The 20086-nt window shown below is 36.8% G+C and overlaps 1 protein-coding gene across 1 annotated transcript in view; it reads right to left on the bottom strand.

Moving 5' to 3' along the window:
• Positions 1-2007: 2007 nt before the first annotated feature.
• Positions 2008-20086, bottom strand: part of LOC118801919 (Fc receptor-like protein 5) — a 28798-nt gene continuing 10719 nt past the window's right edge. Inside the window, exons 6-15 of the mRNA XM_036562325.1 lie at positions 17488-17760; positions 16051-16404; positions 13908-14177; positions 12999-13274; positions 11730-12002; positions 5593-5871; positions 2995-3273; positions 2465-2707; positions 2236-2340; positions 2008-2108 (exon numbers count right to left, since the gene is read on the bottom strand). Coding sequence (XP_036418218.1) covers positions 2053-2108; positions 2236-2340; positions 2465-2707; positions 2995-3273; positions 5593-5871; positions 11730-12002; positions 12999-13274; positions 13908-14177; positions 16051-16404; positions 17488-17760 — 2408 coding nt within the window. The 3' untranslated portion in view covers positions 2008-2052. The remainder of the gene's footprint in view (positions 2109-2235; positions 2341-2464; positions 2708-2994; positions 3274-5592; positions 5872-11729; positions 12003-12998; positions 13275-13907; positions 14178-16050; positions 16405-17487; positions 17761-20086) is intronic.

A 20086-nucleotide genomic window follows, 5' to 3' on the forward strand; every position in this document is an offset into this window, starting at 1 on the left:
GTGTAAAATATATGTCTTGGAAATGTAGGCTAAGTATATTAGATAAACAAAGCTATGCATCTTTTAGGTTTGCAGATGCTAGCGCTAACTAGCCTTGCAGTTTCCACTACAGGACTAACTGGCCTAGCAGTATTGGCTAAACGATTAACCCCTTAAATGGCCAGGGCCCAACGGTTTAATTACATCCTTCAGTACCACTTTAGAATAAGATTGCCCTTGTAAAGCAATTATTCATGATTTAATATTAGTTTGTTAATGGTTATTATTTAGGTCATAAACACTTTAAATACCATTAATAAGCAGTTAAAACACATTAATAAATGTGATGTAGAGGACAAAATAAGATCAGTAAACATCAAAATCCATTAAGCAAACAGGTCACTGTTGCCCATTTTATTTATATGTTTTATTTATGTGTAACTGCTCATTAATGATTTTAAGGTGATTTTATGACCTAATTAATGATCACTAATAAACTAATTCTCAACCATTCATGAACACTTGTTTTAAGCGGTACCCATACTATAACTTAAGAATAGCTTAGCCAGTTTGCATTGAAATCCCTGTAGTTACTGAATAATAAGCCTTAGTATGTAATCGGCTGAGGACTTTAAGGGGCTAACTTGGTGAATTTTGCAGCTGTTTAAATCAGTGTTTCTTAGCCCTGCTTATGACAACCTACATCTCTGCACAGTCAACTATTTCTTAACTTAAAACTTAAAAAAGCTCACTGGTACTTTTACTGGTACTGTCTGAAATCGACCCAATACACCTTTCAATCTCAGAGGCTGCAGTAGTTTATCAGTGACTCTGCAACCACCACACTGACACAGTTTAACTGCAAAAGAAGATCAAAAAACAGCATAACGCTTCACCTAAATGGTGGGGAAAATATCTCAAAGCTTGTCTGACATTTTTCTCTTCAGTAGAGATTCAAACAGCAGCAGCCTCGTTTCACAATAACACTGACCATGGAAACAAAGCTTCGGTACTAGAAGTGAAAGTGAGCTACGCAAATGTGTCTTCAACAGCTGATAAGGTGATCAGTAAATAAATAAAGGAACATCATTAGCACCGGTACAGTAATGTAAATGATATTAGAGAAAACATATGTAAGTATATTTAGGATTCAACATTGCTGATCTTTTCTGTAGTTTGAAGACACAAAAAATCAGACATTTAAAAAGTCTTCATCTCCAGTCTTCAGAGTGCATGTTCTCATCCTACATTACAAGATATCCATGTAGAAAATCATGAGCAAGCAATCTCTCAGAAACCAAATATATAATCTAAACACATATATTTAAGTTTTAAAAATGGGGATACCTCCCAAATCAATTGTTCCTCACAAGGTACAACAAATTAGGAGTGAAACAGTCCACAGTGGCAACACCATTCAAGAACATATTAAATGCCTATACAGGTTCTGAGTAGTAGGTACTAGTACCAAAATTAGGATACTAAACATATTTAATATCATGCCTCATACATTTGGAGTAGATACATCAATAGAATAGAAAGAACAACAATAATTCTGTTGTAATTAATAAAATTAATTAAAAAACAAAAGCAGACAGTACAGAATCACACTTCAGTTATGTTTAGCCTTCAAACAAAAGGACCTATTAGGGAAGAAAGATACTACAGATGATAAAATACCATGACAACAACTACAAGAACAATAGGAAATGAAGAATGTCTTAAATGAATAAACTCTTAGTTTAGATAAAAATTGCAAACTGCTCCAAAGTGATCACATTTATATCATATAGAGATATATTAAACGACATCAACACTACTTTTGCATATTTATGATGAAAGTACAATGTTTGTTACAGTTTAACAATAAAATATTATGCATTTAAAAAGCCAATATCAGCTGTTTATAAAGACAGAATGGAAAAATAAAAATATTAAAAATGATGAGTAAATGTAGACAAGATAAAAAAATATTCATTAAGTATGAACCTGATTTATTGCGAATAAGAGATAAAGGGGTTTAAAGCACACGGTTTAATGATTATAATGTAAAACTGTTCCAGTTGACACTCATCAACATGCTCCAGCTTCTGTCACTGCATATGTTCTGGTCTCCTCATCAGGTTTACCTGTGAATTACACAGTGATGGACATTTCTAATGAGTTATTGGAGTTAATGGGTTATTGGCTAATATAGAAATGTTTGTTCGAGTGTGTTTGTTATAAGTGACCCTCAGGAAGACTGTGAGTTCTTACTTTGAGCTCTGTAGAATTTGACCGCCAGCACAATGGTCACCAGCAGATATGGAGACACTGCCATTAAACTACTGAGCAGACTGAACACTGAGGATGAAGATGCTCCTGAAACACAATGAAATAACTGCAGTGTTGCAACTGTTGGATGCATGGCAAAATAAAATACAAATATAAAATACACATATAATTTTTAATTTAATTAATATACTTTCTGTTGAAATCAGCAAACCTCTGACTGACATCCAGCTCTGTGGAGACTCTCCTTTCTCTGGGTGTTTACAGTGGTAGACACCTTCATCTGACTTTGAGACAGTATGGATGGTCATCTCTCCTGTAGTCTGGAGGAGTGATCCATTCTTATAGAACTCAGCTGTGAGGTTTGAGGGCTTTGGGTCACGATATAAACAGTGTAGAGTCAGAGGATCTCCCTCAGTCACAGGATGAACAGGACTGTCCAGAATCACAGAACCATCTGTAGGAAAGAGTAAGACAATACTGAAAACAAAGTATAGATGACTAATGAAGTAATGATAACTCTGTCACTGACAGTGTGGATGGTGAAATATTTTGTGCACCAAAAGTTTATATCTAACTTCAGTGGCTTCAAAATAGTATTTACTGATTCTGATACAATTAGTTTTCTACCTTTTCATAACTGCTGTATCATTTGAATTTAAATAAGATTTTAGTTTTGAGCATTTCTATCATTTTTCCACTGTTACTGCAGTCCTATTAGTACTAATAATAATATAGACTCACTGGTCACTGTGATGTTGACAGGATTGCTGCTCTCTCCAGATTCAGACTCACACCAGTACACTCCAGTGTGGGATGTGTAGAGGGAGCTGATGCTGCATGTAGATCCTGTAACTGATCCCCAGCCTGATGAACAATCTGACACCTTCTCACTGTGTGTGTATCGTCTCACTCTCCATCCAGTAGAGTCACTCTGTCCCTCACAGCTCAGTGAGAGGGAGTCAGTAATAAAGTGTTGAGTTCTGCTGGGACTGACCATCAGAGAGTCTGGACGACTTGCTCCTGCAAGATGCAAACACACAGCGTTTTCTAGAATGATGCTGAGACTCCCATAGTCAATCATACACAAACTATTCATGATAGAATGAGTTTCTTCATGAATCCACATATTGTTTTTATTTTTTTATTTTTTATATGTGCATGAACTAATCATGCAAAACAAGCATCCCAATAAGATAAACCGCATCTTCTCACCCATGGAGCCATTTTTACTGTGCTGTAGAAATGTACTGCTCTGTAATGTGTTTAGTGTTGTGTTATACGTCATTGTATTCCGTATTGTGTGTGCCTGTACTGTGACTGTATTTGGAACATTCTTTTGCCTATTCTTGTTTATTCCTACATGGTCATGTCTGTCACACCTGTCCCTCGTCCTGTACAGGCTGAGCCTAATCTTGGCATCAGTCCAGCTATAAAGCTGCATCAGCCCATTGTTTTATGGGCTGGCTAGGTGTCTGGTACCTGCGCGCAAACAAATAAACTTCACTTCTCCAGACATCAGGCTGGTTCCCCTGGTACAGTTAGGGTTTGGATTCTTCAGTGCAAAAGGCACCTAAGCACAATGTTTTCCATCCTGGAAACAGCTGTTTTTTTTGCCAGTAAAACACCATAAGTCATAAGAATAAATGCAAATAAATTTAATTAGTTTTGGTTCCTCTCAAGATTTCTTCCTCTTGCTCTTAGGGATTTGTTCCTTGCCATCCCATCGATATGTAATTCATCAACTAAACATGTGGACAGTAGAGGCAACAGTGCTGCTTTGTTTATTCTGTTGGAATGTAGAGGCAATTAAATATATCTACAATATCGTAACTGTCCAAAAATAAATAAGTATCTCAATTTTTTCAGATTTGTATTGTTCTACATCATTTTAACACAGCAGTGTTAGAGCATGTGAAATCATGTCTGCTCAAATGTGTCTATGTAGTTGTGTGAAGTTTGTTTCTGGCCTAAGGAAGATTTAAACCTTACAACACCTCTACTTTCAAGAGTTGTGCCAAATAAAGCAAGACAGAGGTGGGCAATTTTTGTTGTCTATTATTGCGTTTATGATACTTGATTTTAACTACTGATTGTTCCACCTAAGTTGCTGTGGTTTAACATTATTGCCGTTTTCTTTATTGCATTCAGAATACATGCATAAAAGAGACCAGTAATCTGATTCTGGTTCAGAATGTCCTAATTAGGCACCACACTGTTCCACTTCACCAAATGCACATCATAGGACAAGCCTTTGTGGCTCTATCTAATCACACAAGTCGTTATGTTTAGCCTGTAGGTTGGTATTGTGTAGTGGATAACACCTCTGCCTTCTACGCTGTAGACTGGGGTTCAATCCCTGTCTGGGCAAGCACCCTAAACTATACCAGTAAGAGTCCTTGGGCAAGACTCCTAACACTACCTTCGCCTACCTGTGTAAAAATGATCAAATTGTAAGTCGCTTTGGATAAGAGTGTCTGCAAACGCCATGAATGTAAATGTAAGAAAGAAAGGTCAAAAAGAGTATCCAGCTTTTAATCTTAAAAAAGTAACCAGGTTAACTTGGAATTTCGAGTTCACTGAACTTGAAATATTAACAGAAGAAGTGTTTGTGTTTTACATTTCTTAACTTATTATTTGAAGTCCAGTGAGTTACATGTTTCAAGTTAACCCAGTCATTGACTTGTTAAGTTTAAATGCTGCATAAGTTTTATAGTGTTGAGTAAAAATAGCCTCCATTCTTTAGAAAGTAAAATATATTAACATACATTTTCAACCCCATTTTTAATCCTTTAAACTGCCAGGGCCCAAAGTTTTATTACACACTTCTATAACCTAAAAATAGCTCAACCAGTTTGCACTGAAGTCCCTGTTACTTTACTGTAGTTAATGAATAACAAGCCTTAGTATGTAATAAGCCTGAGATTTTAAGGGGTTAATGTGGCTAAACAACAGTAATTCTGTTGTATGCTTCTTTGCTCATCTCTGCCCTTGCCTTTTCATATACACTCTCTAATTTCACTGAGCTTTTGAAATTAAGCAGTTTCTTACATGTCACTGTTTCAGCCAAAAAGCTGAAGCCCAGCTCCTCCACACTTACACAGGTCCTTCATCACCTTAATGCCGAGAAATCCTTTTAGTTTCTGCAGCTCTACTTCTAGAAAACACATTTTATAGCCTTTAAGAGTCTAGTTAAAAGGATTGTTCAGACTGTTTAAATATTTAAGTTGTATTTTGAATGAAGCAGTGTACCTGAAACTTACATTACTATTCAGATCTGCTGACAAGTGCTTTTGCATTCGACACTGTCTAGTATCTTTTGTCAGAAGGTTTTCTACTCACCAGTAATGTTTATCCAGAGAGCATCACTGTAGTGAGTGTAGTAGACTGGGTCTCCTCTCCCAGCTCTGCACCAGTACTGTCCTCCATCAGAGACACTGACTGAGCTGATGGTGTAGGAGTGAGTTTCAGTCTTGATCTCATTCTCAGGGTTCTGTGTGTGTTTGAACCAGTAAAACGTCCATCCAGCAACCTGATCCAGCTTACAGTACAGAACCACTGGATTTCCTATCAGTGCAGCTTCTTTATGGCTTGATGTGAGTTCAGGTTTAGGTTTTTCTGCTGTTGGAGGTGAAGTACACAGTTTTTAGGACCCAAACTAAAAACTCAAATTATCTACTAAAATGTGTCTGTACTGAGAACATTTGCAAAAGTAACATATACATAACATATATACGTATATTTAATAAATTCAAACCAAAATAGCATCTAGGTAAAGACTGAAGAAAAAAAACGAAGAAGAAAAAAAAACTCTAACTCTATCATTAAAATATAAATACAGTGGAGGAAATAAGTATTTGATTCCCCACTGACTTTAAAAGTTTTAATATAAAAAAATAAATGAAACATCTCATAATTTTATGCCAGCTTTATTTTAACAGTGATACATAGAATATCAAAAGAGAAACTGAGAAAATTACATGAAATGAGAAATAAAAATTAATTTGAATTTCATTGAAGGAAATAAGTATTTGACCCCCTAGTAAAACATCATTTAATATTTGGTGGCAAAACCTTTGTTGGCAAGCACAGCAGTCAGACGTTTCTTGTAGTTTTTTATAAGGTTTGCACACACTTCAGGAGTAATTTTGGCCCACTCCTCTCTGCAGATCATCTCCAAATCCTTAAGGTTTTTAGGCATGCATTTGGAAACGCGAGGCTTCAGCTCTCTTGACGGTGGGGATGGTGTTCTTAGGGTCATATTCTGTATTTTTCCTCCTCCAAACACGTCGAGTTGAGTTGAGGCCAAAGAGCTCAATTTTGGTCTCATCTGACCACAGCACCTTCTCCCAGTCTCTCCCAGGCGTTGTAGCCCATTCCAGCCTTGTATAGGTCAACAATTTTGTCCCTGACATCTTTAGACAGCTCTTTAGTCTTGCCCATGGTGGAGATGTTGGAGTGTCACTGAGTCTGTTGGCAGGTGGCCTTTTATACAGGTGACAATTTGGGACAGGTGCCTCACATGCAGGTAATGACTTCACTGAGATTAGGGTGTGTTGGTGGTCTGTGGGAGCCAACATTAGTCATGGTTTTTAGGGGATCAAATACTTATTTCCCTCAATGAAATGCAAATTATTTTTTATCTAAATATTATTTAATTTTCTAGATTTTCTTTTTGATATTCCATCTCTCACTGTTAAAATGAAGCTACCATAAAAATCATAGACTGTTTAATTATTTGTGTATTTGAGTACAAATTTTCAAAATCAGTGGGGGATCAAATACTTATTTCCTCCACTGTAAACACGTTTTAATATTCCCAAAGACAGCATTGATATGCTGTAAAGTCATTTTGTTTTGTGTTGATTAGCTTAACAGAAATGAACAGGGGCTTCTTTACATTAAGGGCCGGTGGGGCCTGGCCCCAACAGATGTTGCTGTGGAGCAGTGGACGACATGATCAATTATTCAGTATAATAATTTTTTCTTATACTTTTCAGTATAACATTTTTTTTCTTCATAACTTGCATTGCTGCGTGTTTATTACATATACCTGTTGTGGAAATGCCAGTAGGCTACCTACTTCTCCTGGCAGTCTTGGTTTGGTGAGCGTGGGTCCAGGCCGTCAGTGTTGTTTAACCAAGTGAGCAGTTAAACACTCTGCGCATGTTCAACACGCTTTAAAAAACCAGCTGTGGGGCACGGTCATGTTGGCCCCATGCTGAGATAAGAATTTACATATGTCCAGACGTTTAGTAAACGTCGTTTACGGTATGGACGTTGCTACGCAGCTAGCCACTGTTCATCAACAGTTGTGGTAGCCACTCCTAATAGCAAAACAATATAATGAGTCAAGTCGAAAATGTAATGAAAGTTCAATTCAGTACCCTGCCTTTAGAGCAGAAATTAGAGATTAAATGTTTGGGACTCACCAGCCAGAGGATTTCAACATCACTCAGTCTGGAACGGACAAAAACTTCAATCCAGAGAGGTTCAAGAGAAATCCATGGCTAACTGTGAGTGTAGCTAAAAATCACTGCCTGCTCTTTTATGCTCTTGCTACGTTATCAATTGAAAAGGAATTGATTTATGGATTGGTGGACTTTATAAAACCTTTTGACAAGTTTGCACAGATGAAAGATCATCGTGTATCTTTTCAAAGAGGTGCCCTTCAATGGTGAGTCATTTTGCTTTATTACAAGGCGTGTTATTCCTAATGCCTGGAAAGCAGTGTGTACCCTGCTCTGAAATGTTGCTTTGGATATGTAGTTACAGACCACAGTGATTGTATACTGCTTAATAACTTTGGATTTGTAATGTGATGCTGTGTAACAAGGTTTTGTGAGATTTAATGTTGTTATCATATCACTCATATTCTTGTCTATACTTCCACCAACTCCTGCACCATGTTACGTTAATTTGTGAATTTGTGATTTCATTGATGGAGTGTGTTTATGTTTAGATCAAGTTTGTGTGCAGTTTCACTGATCAGTCGGCTGCTGCCCCTACAGGTTTTTTTTTGTTGTGCCCCACCAGGCTTTCTGTGCCAGAGATGCCACTGGAAATGAAATAATATTAATGAATCTTCTTTACAGTGAGGGTACAAAACTAGTACACTCACCTTTCAGTGTAAGAGTAACGGTATTGCTGGTTTGTGATGATGTTTGTCTGTAATCGCTCTCTCCTTTACACCAGTACTGATCCTGATCTGCTGCTGATCTGATGATGAAGGTGTTTGTCTGAGACTGATAGACTGCAGTGCTACTGCTGCCTTTATACCACTGATATCTCCAGTTCCTGTAAGAATCTATCTCACACTTCAGAGTGACTGACTCTCCAGTGAACACCGGACTCCATTTGGCTTCTACAGTCAGTGTAGCATTGGGTGAAGAAGCTGTTGGAAGCAGAAATCAAAAATAAAAATCATGTAGAGACTAAGCATCCCACCTAAAACCACTTAAATTGTTCTACCAATGAACGAATTATTGTTTGTCATTAGCAAAATAATAATAATAATAATAATAATAATTACCTTTTCTGTGACAGTGACAGTACATAAGCAGTAAAAAAATCATACCTTCCATTGTGACAGTAACAGTATTGCTGAGTTGTGATGATGAAGGTCTGTTATTTCTCTCTCCTCTACACCAGTACTGATCCTGATCCTGATCTGCTGCTGATGTGATGGTGAAGGTGTTTGTCTGAGACTGATTGACTGCAGCTCTACTGCTGCCTTTATACCACTGATATGTCCAGTTACTGTAAGACTCTATCTCACACTTCAGAGTGACTGACTCTCCAGTGAACACAGGACTCTCTGGTTCTACAGTCAGTGTAGTTCTGGGTGAAGCTGTGAGAACAGAGGAGAGGAGAGAGAATATCTATGTATGTAAGTCCATCAGAAATTTAACATTCCACCTCTCACAGGTCACTTTTTGAGGATTTTTTTTATCGATTTTGTTAAACATAAGAAGACCAACTAAAGGTGGTTTTACACTGTATGATCATGATAATACTGTTGCAAAATAAAAAATGCAAATCATGAAAGAATACAGCCTACAATAATGACAGCTTTTGATAAAGTTCTGGCCACGTTAGAAATTTTGGTACAGAGTTGCGCTTTGTGACCTCTGCTACAACACACATCCAAAACAATCAATAAGGAGCAGCATGGAATGACACCTGTGTGTGTGTGTGTGTGTGTGTGTGAAGATAATAAAGTGTTGGCTCCAAAGAAGAACCAGTGAGTGCCATTTTTCTGCTCAAGGAAAATTCTCTTTTATGGAGTTTTTTTGTTATTTACCAAAAGAAAAAATTATGCGATTTATTATTATTTCAACCTCAGATTTCTTGGCTTTTGCTCATTTTCTGTTAAGAACATATAAAATAACACATTTCAATGACCTCACACTGTTCACCCCTACACATTTATATCACACATGTGGTATTGGGCTAAACCCGCAGAAAATAAAAGTGTGGAGGTGCTGTGTCTCTTCACTCTGTTCTCCTCCTACATGGACTGCTGTTAGTGTGTGTGTGTGTCTGTGTGTATATGTTTGTATATATGTGTGTGTGTAAGGGTGGACAATGTGGACAGGTTGCTGACTGGCTACAGCTGACCACTGAGTGACAAAAACATGAAAACCACACAAGGGTTAAAGAAAACATGAGCAAGATTAAAAGAAAACCAGAGAAAGAATTGATAATCGTGGGAACAAATTAAGAAATCATGACCACGAATAATCCTAACCCTGTTAGTTGGGACGCTGTGCAGATTGCAAATAAAAACAAAATTCAATGATGTGCAAATCATTTAAACCCTATATTTCATTGAAAATAGTACAGAGACAATATATCAAAAGTTAAAACTGAGAAATTTCATTGTTTTTGAAAAATATATGCCCATTTTGAATTTGATTGGGATGATTGGGATGGAGATAACAAAGGCTGGTAAAGTTGTGTAATACTAAAAAAGATGGGGAGGAGTTCATCACTCTGTGAAAGACTGGGTGGGCAAATAGTGCAACAATTCAAGAATAACATTTCTCAACGTAAAATAGCAAAGAACTTTTGCTTTTCATCATCTACGGTACATAATATCATAATTAAAAAACTCAGAGAATCTGGAGAAATCTCTGTATGCAAGGGACAAGGCCAAAAACCAGTATTTGCTGGCCGTGATCTTTGGGCCCTCAGGCGGGGCAGCATTAAAAAAAAAGACATGATTCTGTAGTGGAAATCATTACATGTGCTGATGGTACAGGGGTGCATTAGTGTGCATGGCATGGATGACTTGCACATCTGTGAAGGCAACTTTACTGCTAAACGATATATACATGTTTGGGCAACATATGCTGCCATCCTGATGACACCTTTTTTAGGGAAGGCCTTGTTTATTTCAGCAAGACATTGCCAAACCACATTCTGTATTACAACAGCATTGCTTCGTGCTAAACTGACCTGCCTGAAGTCCAGACCCGTCACCTTTAAAAATGTGGTTTGCATGATTTGCATATCATTGCGTTCTATTTTATTTAGTTATTGCACAGCGTCCCAACTTTTTTGGAAATGGGGTTGTACTTCAAGTAACACAACACTGCAGTAATTTACTGTATCCCTTCCATACAGCAGAGTACTGTGTAAGAATGGTGCATTCTGGGAGAAATAAGTTTGGCTTCTTGTCAAAGAAGTTGAAATGTCAGATTATACAGTAATTAGCTATTATTCGTAAAGCATGTTGGCAACGTGGCCAGTACTTTATGCAGTCTGTGTCTGAGTATTATAGGGATGAAGCTGGAGCTTCCTAGCATTTCTTAAGATTTATTAGTTTTTGTGAATTTTTTAAATGTATTTTCTTATTCACATATTCAATAGCAGTGCATATTGATAGTATTTGGGCCATTCTATGGAAACGTCCATTTTTGCGTCCTTAGCGTTTACACATACATTACACTTGAAAAACATGTTAGTGTAACAATGTTATTTTAATAATTACAGGGCATCAATTTAGCAAAACTGTTTTTTAAATCAATTACATAGTATTATAAGCACCACAGAAGTGCTTCTCCTCACACTCACATGTAAAGGGTAAGTGCCATATATAGTCCACTGTGTGTGTTCAGTTATCAGAAATTTTCCCATTTAGCTTATCATTTTATATGAAGCTTTTAACTGAAGTCACGGGTATGACCTATTTTATTCTTAGGTGATTGTGAATAAACAGAATATGAATGGATTAAATTACATATTTTAGTGCTTATTCCATGATTGACAACATTGATGCTCTGTAGCAGCTATTTTGTAAAATGCATTTTTCATAAAAAATGGTGTTACTTTCTCTGGGGTTACCTTTCTTATGTGTAACACCAATGATGATCAGTAACACCAGTGACTCCTATGCATAAATATAAATGTCGACATTTCTGTAGAATGACCCATTTACTGAGATTAATGAACACTGAAGAGATGATCACACTCACCTGATACAGTCAGTGTAACAGCATCACTGGTGTGTGAGTAGCGTGATGTTCCTCTCTCTGTTCCTCTACAGGTGTATTTTCCTCTGTGAGACTCTGTAACAGAGCTGATTCTGTACTGCTGATAATTACGGACAGGAGTGGATGAATCATCTTTAAACCAGCTGTACTGCCAGTTAGAGACTCCTTCACCCTGTATGTCACATCTGAGAGTGACAGTCTCTCCTCTGAACACCTGATCATCAGGCTGTATGGACACCACAGCTTTTGGTCTCTCTGTAGAAACAAAAAACATTTTCAGAACCATTAATTCTGCAGTAATTGTTTACATTGTCTATGTACAGTATAAAGTGACAGCTCACAGAACACACCTCCACTCTTTTAACTATATCAAGCACAAATAAAGTTTAACACTTACAAGATAGGAATGAAAAAGAAAATGTTCTCAAATATATTTTTTAATAATTTTAATGGATTATGGTACAATTATGTTCCAAGACTAAAGGTACTGAGATGTACCCTTGAGGGTACCACCACACTGAAAAGAGGGGTACTGCCCCAGTTACAGTTTCATACTTTTATTTCTGAGAGTGTATAGTGTCTATTTTAAAACACTGATTTCAGATGAAACACAGGTGTGAATTTAGCATTGTTTTTCTTGTTAAAATACACTCAACAAATACTATTTTATTAAACTTATCATGTCTACACTGGGCCAAAACCAAAATGACAAAATATTAACCTTCTAGTAATCTCAACAACAAATCATTAAACAAATTAGATACAGTAACTTAATTTTGGATAGCTTTTTCCTTTCATTTCTTTAAATCTTGTAGTTTTGTGTGTAAATTTGCAGACAACATTTTACAGAAAAAGTCAGTATTTTTTCATTTATCATTGATGACTCAAACAGTTGAAAAACATTGTGGAACTAGTTTGTGAGACCAAATGTTCTCAATAGGGTTTAAATCTGGCCTCTGATCAGGCCAAAGCCATCAGTAAAAAAACAATATATCTTGGACTTTAAGTGTAAATATTTATTATTACTGAAATATTATACTCTGAATACTGATTATAAAACAATAAACCACCTTTTGAGATAAGTACACCATCTGATTCCACAAAAGGATTAATATACGTGATAAAAACATTATTATACTTCAATACAAATAACACATTTTTAAAGACATAAAACTTTCCACATTTAAAGAGCAAATATCACAGAAAACTGAATGTAGAAATACAGTGAGAGTACGAAAGCAGTGATCTTGCCTTTCACTGTGAGAGTAACAGTATTGCTGCGTTCTGATGATGAGGGTCTGTAATAACTCTCTCCTCTACACCAGTACTGATCCTGATCCAGGCCTGCTGCTGATCTGATGCTGAAGGTGTTTGTCTGAGACTGATAGACTGCAGTTCTACTGCTGCCTTTATACCACTGATATCTCCAGTCACTGTAAGACTCTATCTCACACTTCAGAGTGACTGACTCTCCAGTGAACACAGGACTCCATCTGGGTTCTACAGTCAGTGTAGCTCTGGGTAAAGCTGTGGGAACAGAGGAAAGAGAAGGTTAGGGTTGTATATTTAAAGACATTATATTTTTTAAATTCATATTGATGATTAATATATCTAATGTCAGAAATTGCTTATGTTAGAAAAATAAAATATTACAAATGTATAGTCTCTGAATGCAACACTGATTTGCATTAAAAGTATGTGATTACACCTAATATCTCTACTTCAGAAACTCTACCTAATCTGTTTACACTATGAAGAATCATAATTTTTCAACAGTTGCTCACAAACATACATCCATGCTTTTAACTGGTAATGGAGGCTGATGGCACGAACGGGTAAAAATTGACTCTAAATATTTGATTTAAAAATAAAAATGAATTATAAAATGTTTTAAAATGTTAAAAACATTAATACAAGCCCTGAAACAACAACAACACACAAGGTAAATTCTTCAGTTTTTGGCTCATTGCCTCTGGAAACAAATACTCCCCTGATTTTTTACTCGTCCATTTGCGAGTTACTGGTGTAAATGTATTGTACATAATTTGAGAGTAGACACTCAAATATCACTATGTTGAACATTTCCCCATGTTTACAGAGCCCATATCATGTAAAATTGAATGTTGAAATACAGTTAGAATAAGAAAGCAGTGATCTTACCTCTCACTGCGAGAGTAACAGGATTGCTGGGTTGTGATGATGAGGGTCTGTTATCTCTCTCTCCTCTACACCAGTACTGATCCTGATCTGCTGCTGATCTGATGGTGAAGGTGTTTGTCTGAGACTGACTGACTGCAGTTCTACTGCTGCCTTTATACCACTGATATCTCCAGTTACTGTGAGGCTCTATTTCACACTTCAGAGTGACTGACTCTCCAGTGAACACAGGACTCCATTTGGGTTCTACAGCCAGTGTAGCTCTGGGTAAAGCTGTGGAAACAGAGGAGAGAAAAGGAAAGGTTAGTGGTGTATATTTAAAGATTTTTTTGTAGATCAATCTCTTGAGTATTTTTCAAGTTCATTTTAATGCATAAGACCTCAGAAACAACTTATATTTAAAATATGAATGTTACAAATGTACTATCTATAAATATACAAATATACAGTCTATAAATGCAATACTGGGTAGGATAGTAGGATTATCCCTATTATCTCTTCTCCAGAAACCCTGCCCAATGACAGTTTACCATGACTAGAGAAGATTAAATGTGCAAGGAATTGATTTAATCAAAACAATTAATTCAGATGTAGTTTACATTGTCTGTTTACACTAGGAAGACTGAGAATTTTTCAACAGTTGCTCACAGCACACAAATCCATACTTTGATGGATGCTTTGCAAAAATGCACCATTCTGTCGGATTTCTGGTGTTAAACAAGCTTCTGTTAGCCTAATCTGATGGTAATTGATGTTCATTGATATATGTTACATATTGTAGGGCTAGGAAATCAAATACACTATGTTGAAAATTTCCCACATTTAAAGGGCCTATGACACAAAAACTCATATTGGAAATAAAAGGCTTCAATTTAATGTATAAACATTATAATAGGTTTAAAATCTGTCATTCATTCATGAGTAAGTCCATGTATGAAAACTAAGCTGCAAAAGGAGCAGGTTTTGAATTTACTGCATTTATGATGTCACAAAAACTAACACATTTACATATATCTACCTTATCAGCCTACAGCAGTTTAGCCCCTTTCATTCAGGTTATAAGGTGTGCTTCAACTAGTTTTCCAAATGAATCACAGTCAGAACAGAGCTTATTTACATACATCACTCTTAAAGACAGTAGCAAAAGCCACACTCCATGTCAGATTGGGCAAATTTATTTATACTGCATGTCAGATTATACAATAAAGATTTTCTGGTATGCAAGAAAATGATGACATTCTGCATCGTTTTGCTGAAAAACAGATCCATAGAGCTAGCTCCCTGTAGGTAACTCTATATGTAGACTGAAGGCTGGGCCAAACTTATTATGTAAGCTAATATTCTTAATTTTGTAAGAATGAAAGTTTTTGTGTTAATTTATCACCTCTCCTTCTTCTGTGTACACATACGTGTCATTTCAAGCTGCTCTTTATTTGTTGTTTTTTCTGTATGTTGTAGCAGCAGTCAAACTGTGAGATTTTGCAATAAAATTCTAAAACCTGAAATTTGAACTCACAACCAAAGAATTCTTTCTTGATTTTCAAAATTTGTCTGCATTATTGTGATGAAAATCATATAGTGTCAACCTGCCCTATGACTGCTGTTATCCTGTAAGGAGTATAAAACGTATAAAAATCGTAACTATGTTTAAATGATTTCAGTCTCTCTGTAGAAACAAAATAAAACATTTTCAGAACTGTTAATTCTGCAGTAATTGTTTACATTGTCTATGTACAGTATAAGAAGGGAACATTTTTAATATTATCTCAGATAAATATCCACCATTTAACTCTTAACTAGCACATATAATTTGTGACACATATAAGATACACATGAAAAAGAAAATATTCTAAAAGGGAAATGTTAATTTTGCTGCCTAAATGAACACCTGCAGAGCTTACAAGACCTACAACATTAGTGTCTATTTGAGAACAGATTTCAGATGTACTGCAGGTGTTCATTTTCCTATTAAAATACACTCAGATTAAACAAATACTATTTCATTGAATTCATCTTGTGTAAACGTTTTACTATTACTGAAATTTCACATCCTGAATATTAATTATGAAACACTTAACTACCTTTTGAAGTACAAATACAGTCTTATTCCAAAACAGAATTGATATGCTGTAATAAAAACATTATTATATCTTGGTGCTAACAACACATTTTTGAAGACATGATTCACATTGCATGAAATACAGTGACAGCATGAAAGCAGTAATGTTACCTTTCACTGTGACAGTAACAGGATTGCTGAGTTGTGATGATGAGGGTCTGTAATATCTCTCTCCTCTACACCAGTACTGATCCTGATCTGCTGCTGATCTGATGGTGAAGGTGTTTGTCTGAGACTGAGAGACTGCAGTTCTACTGCTGCCTTTATACCACTGATATCTCCAGTTACTGTAAGACTCTATCTCACACTTCAGAGTGACTGACTCTCCAGTGAACACAGGACTCCATTTGGGTTCTACAGTCAGTGTAGCTCTGGGTGAAGCTGTGAGAACAGAGGAGAGGAGAGAGAATAGCTCATTTTGTTTATTAGTCCATCAGAGATTTAATGTGCCACCTTTTAGAGGTCACCTTTGAAGATTTTTTGTTTTGTTAAACATGACATGATCAGTCAGAAACTGACAGATCTAAAGGCAGGTTTACACTGTTTGATTACGATAAGGCTGTTGAAGACAAAAACTGCAAATCGTGGAAAATGATTTGATTATTTGAGTTAAATTCAGTGGTCTTTAAATGTTTGTGACACGCTTCATGGCAGCTCATTTACAGACCAAAGAAAGCTTATGATGAAGTTCTGGCAGTTTTTGAAATGTTGGTCCAAAATGACGCAATGTGACCTTTGCTGCAACAAACATCTAAAACCGTATGTGTGTGTGTGTGTGTGTGTGTGTGTGTGTGTGTGTGTGTGTGTGTGATAGGGAGAGGAACAGAGGGTGCAGATGATAAATTAAAGCAAAGCTTTATTACTCACACGTTCTATGTTAGCATACATATGTTAACGTGGTCCATCATTTAGTTAACGTATAGAGTGACCTTTCTTAAAAGGACTAAGCAGCTACCATGTAAACAACAGAAGAATGAGCATATTTCCTTTAAGCTTTTGGAATATAAACATTCCATGTTTCCCACTTCACCAGCCATGAACAGCTCCAAACTCTCCCTCTTCCTTTTGTGGGTGCCAGTAAAAAAATAAGGTGCAGAATGTTGTTATTGTCTTGCACTGTAGATCTAGCAGCAGAAATTCTTTATTGTATAATCTAAGCTGCAGAATAACTGAAGTTGCACAGTCTGGCACAGAATTTAGCCAATGTTTTATTTGCAGCACAAGATACTGCAAATAAAATTTTGGCCAAACTCCATGTTAAATTGTGCAAATTCAGTTACAGGGCAACACAGGACTCTCTGGTTCTACAGTCAGTGTAGGTTTGGGTAGATTTACAGAAAGAAGAGAACAGCAGTGCAGATTCAGAGTCAGTTTCAATAATGAAAACACAAACTAAACATCTGGTCTCATCTGTATTGCTATGATACTGAGATTAATGAACACTGAAGAGATGATCACACTCACCTGATACAGTCAGTGTAACAGCTTCACTGGTGTGTGAGTAGCGTGATGTTCTTCTCTCTGTTCCTCTACAGGTGTATTTTCCACTGTGAGACTCTGTAACAGAGCTGATTCTGTACTGCTGTTCATTACTGACAGCTCTGTATGAATCATCTTTAAACCAGCTGTGCTGCCAGTCAGAGACTCCTTCTCCCTGTATGTCACATCTGAGAGAGACAGTCTCTCCTCTGAACACCTGATCATCAGGCTGTATGGACACCACAGCTTTTGGTCTCTCTGTGGAAAGATTAAAAAAACATTTTCAGAACTGTTAATACTGCAGTAATTGTTTACATTGTCTAAGTGCAGTATAAAGAGAAACCTCACAGAGATAACTCACAGTATACACCTCTACTCTTTAACTGTTACTAGCACAAATAATGTTTACAACTCATACGATAAGAATGAGAGGGTTCCGGTTACGTCACCAGCATAATGGCAGCTTAAGAAAGAGTCTCTCGACTAAAACTTCGAATTATTATCAAGACGTGATCAGAATTACTACATGGAAGACGGGGCAGGTATGGAGACTAGGTTTAAGGGCAAAAACGATCCAACAACCAGAAAAACGTGACGACGAATCTGTCTCTTGTGGTAGCGCTTCGTCAGCCACCGCCACTAATCATGATGGTGGACGAGTGAAGGAAACAGCAGAAGCATCTGGAGTTGATTCTAAGAGAAATACGGGACTTTCGACAAGACTGTAAGGGTCAGATGGATGACGCAGAAGTGCGAATTGTACAGAACGAAGAAAGAATATAATTAAGGCATGGAAGAGGTTCTGGCTGAGATACTAAAACTTAAGATACAGCTTCAAGGTAGCCTAATGGACCAGTAGAGTCATTCAAGGTGAGAATCTCGAAATACCGCCCTCCACGGACATTCAGAGTGAGCGCATCATGCCTTGGGGCCGCAACCCCCCACTGGAGCACCGCCAAGATCGCTGGTCGTCCGATTTCTTAGCTACAGAACAAAGGAAGAAGTCTTGAAACTGGCATGGCAAAGGAGAGGCTTTGTGTGGAATAACAGCAAAATAAGCCTGGATCACGATTATGCGCCTGGAATCCTCATCAAACGAAGATAATACGCCGAAGCACGACGAGCATTAAAAGACAACAACATAAAGCTCCGGACTCTGTATCCAGCAAAGCTAATAGTTTTATGACGAAGGGACGGTAATCTGTGAGTCAGTAGAGGAGGCAACACGAGACATGGCGGTCTCGGGGCTACACAGTGGTCTCTCAGCCTGACAAGATTCTGGATCAGATATGGCGACTGACATGGCAACCAATAGGCTACAGGCAAGTGTCTTCAAGCGTTAGGATGGCCGGAATTGGATGACCTTTAAGCCAGGTACTAACATTAAACTTAAGAGAAAGACAGAAAGAAAAAAGAAAACAAAAAAGGTCTGGTTTTGAATTGAACGATTGAGTGGAGTTTGTATCAGTTGGACTAGTGGTCATAATGTGAGTTTCTGTTATTTCTTGTAATTTACCAAACTTATGACGCACAGAGGAGGAAACTGGATTTAATGGATAATGTAATGGATAAAGTAATTTAGTTGGGATTGATATGTGATGCCATTAAAGGCAAGTAATGGAGGGCCCTCTTAAAAGGACAAAAGATGGAGGCTTTCCCTCCAGAGGTGTTGACTTGTTTAAGGTCTGCATTGAGACCTTGTTCTGGGAACCACCAAGAACATTTCCAGTTGTTTCTATTTTTTGAACTGTTCTACTCGTATCTTGTTGATTTACAACTGTTCTTATTTTTAAGGGGATGTGTTTGTTATGCCTTAAAGAGAAGATATGGAGAGGAGGGTTTATTTACTTGTTTTTCTCTGTGTAAAGAGGAATGCAGATGGATTCTGCTATAAAAATAATTTCTTTTAAAAGAAGTGAATGGAACTTCTACAAAAGGCTGTTTGATTTGATGGCCAATCCCCAGGGTGTGCTGATTTGTGGGGGTGACCTGATTATTCGTCTGAACCCACATTTAGATTCCTCTGGATTAAGTAAACAACAAAATTCAGTTTGCAAGAGAATCAATATGGTGATGAAAGAATTAGGAATAATAGCTATCTGGAGGCAGATGTATCTATCTAGTAGGGATTATACACATTATTCTCCACCACACTTAATCTAGAATAGATTATTTTTTTTTTATTTTTAGCTGAGATAAAGTAAGGGATTGTGATATTGGTGTAATAGACCTATTTGATTATGCTCTCATTAATTTATCCATAATTTTGAATAGGAAACGTAGGTCAACATTATGGAAGTTGAATTCAAATATTTTTAATAATCTTCAGATTGTACAGAATTTGAAAACTGATATTAGAGAATATCTGGAACAAAATGATAATGGGGATATTTCACCATCTATTTCATGGGATGCTATAAAGGCCGTCATGAGGGGAAAAATAAGATTAAATAAGAAACTAAGTGCTCAGAAATGAGAACAAATGCAGGCACAACTAAAAAGCTTACAGGCAATTAATTATAATACATCCCATGCAAACAGGAAATAAATAGATTAAAGCATGAAATTAATGATAATTACAATT

Source organism: Colossoma macropomum, unplaced genomic scaffold (genome assembly GCF_904425465.1).
Source record: "Colossoma macropomum unplaced genomic scaffold, Colossoma_macropomum, whole genome shotgun sequence".
NCBI classification, from domain to species: Eukaryota; Metazoa; Chordata; class Actinopteri; order Characiformes; family Serrasalmidae; genus Colossoma; species Colossoma macropomum.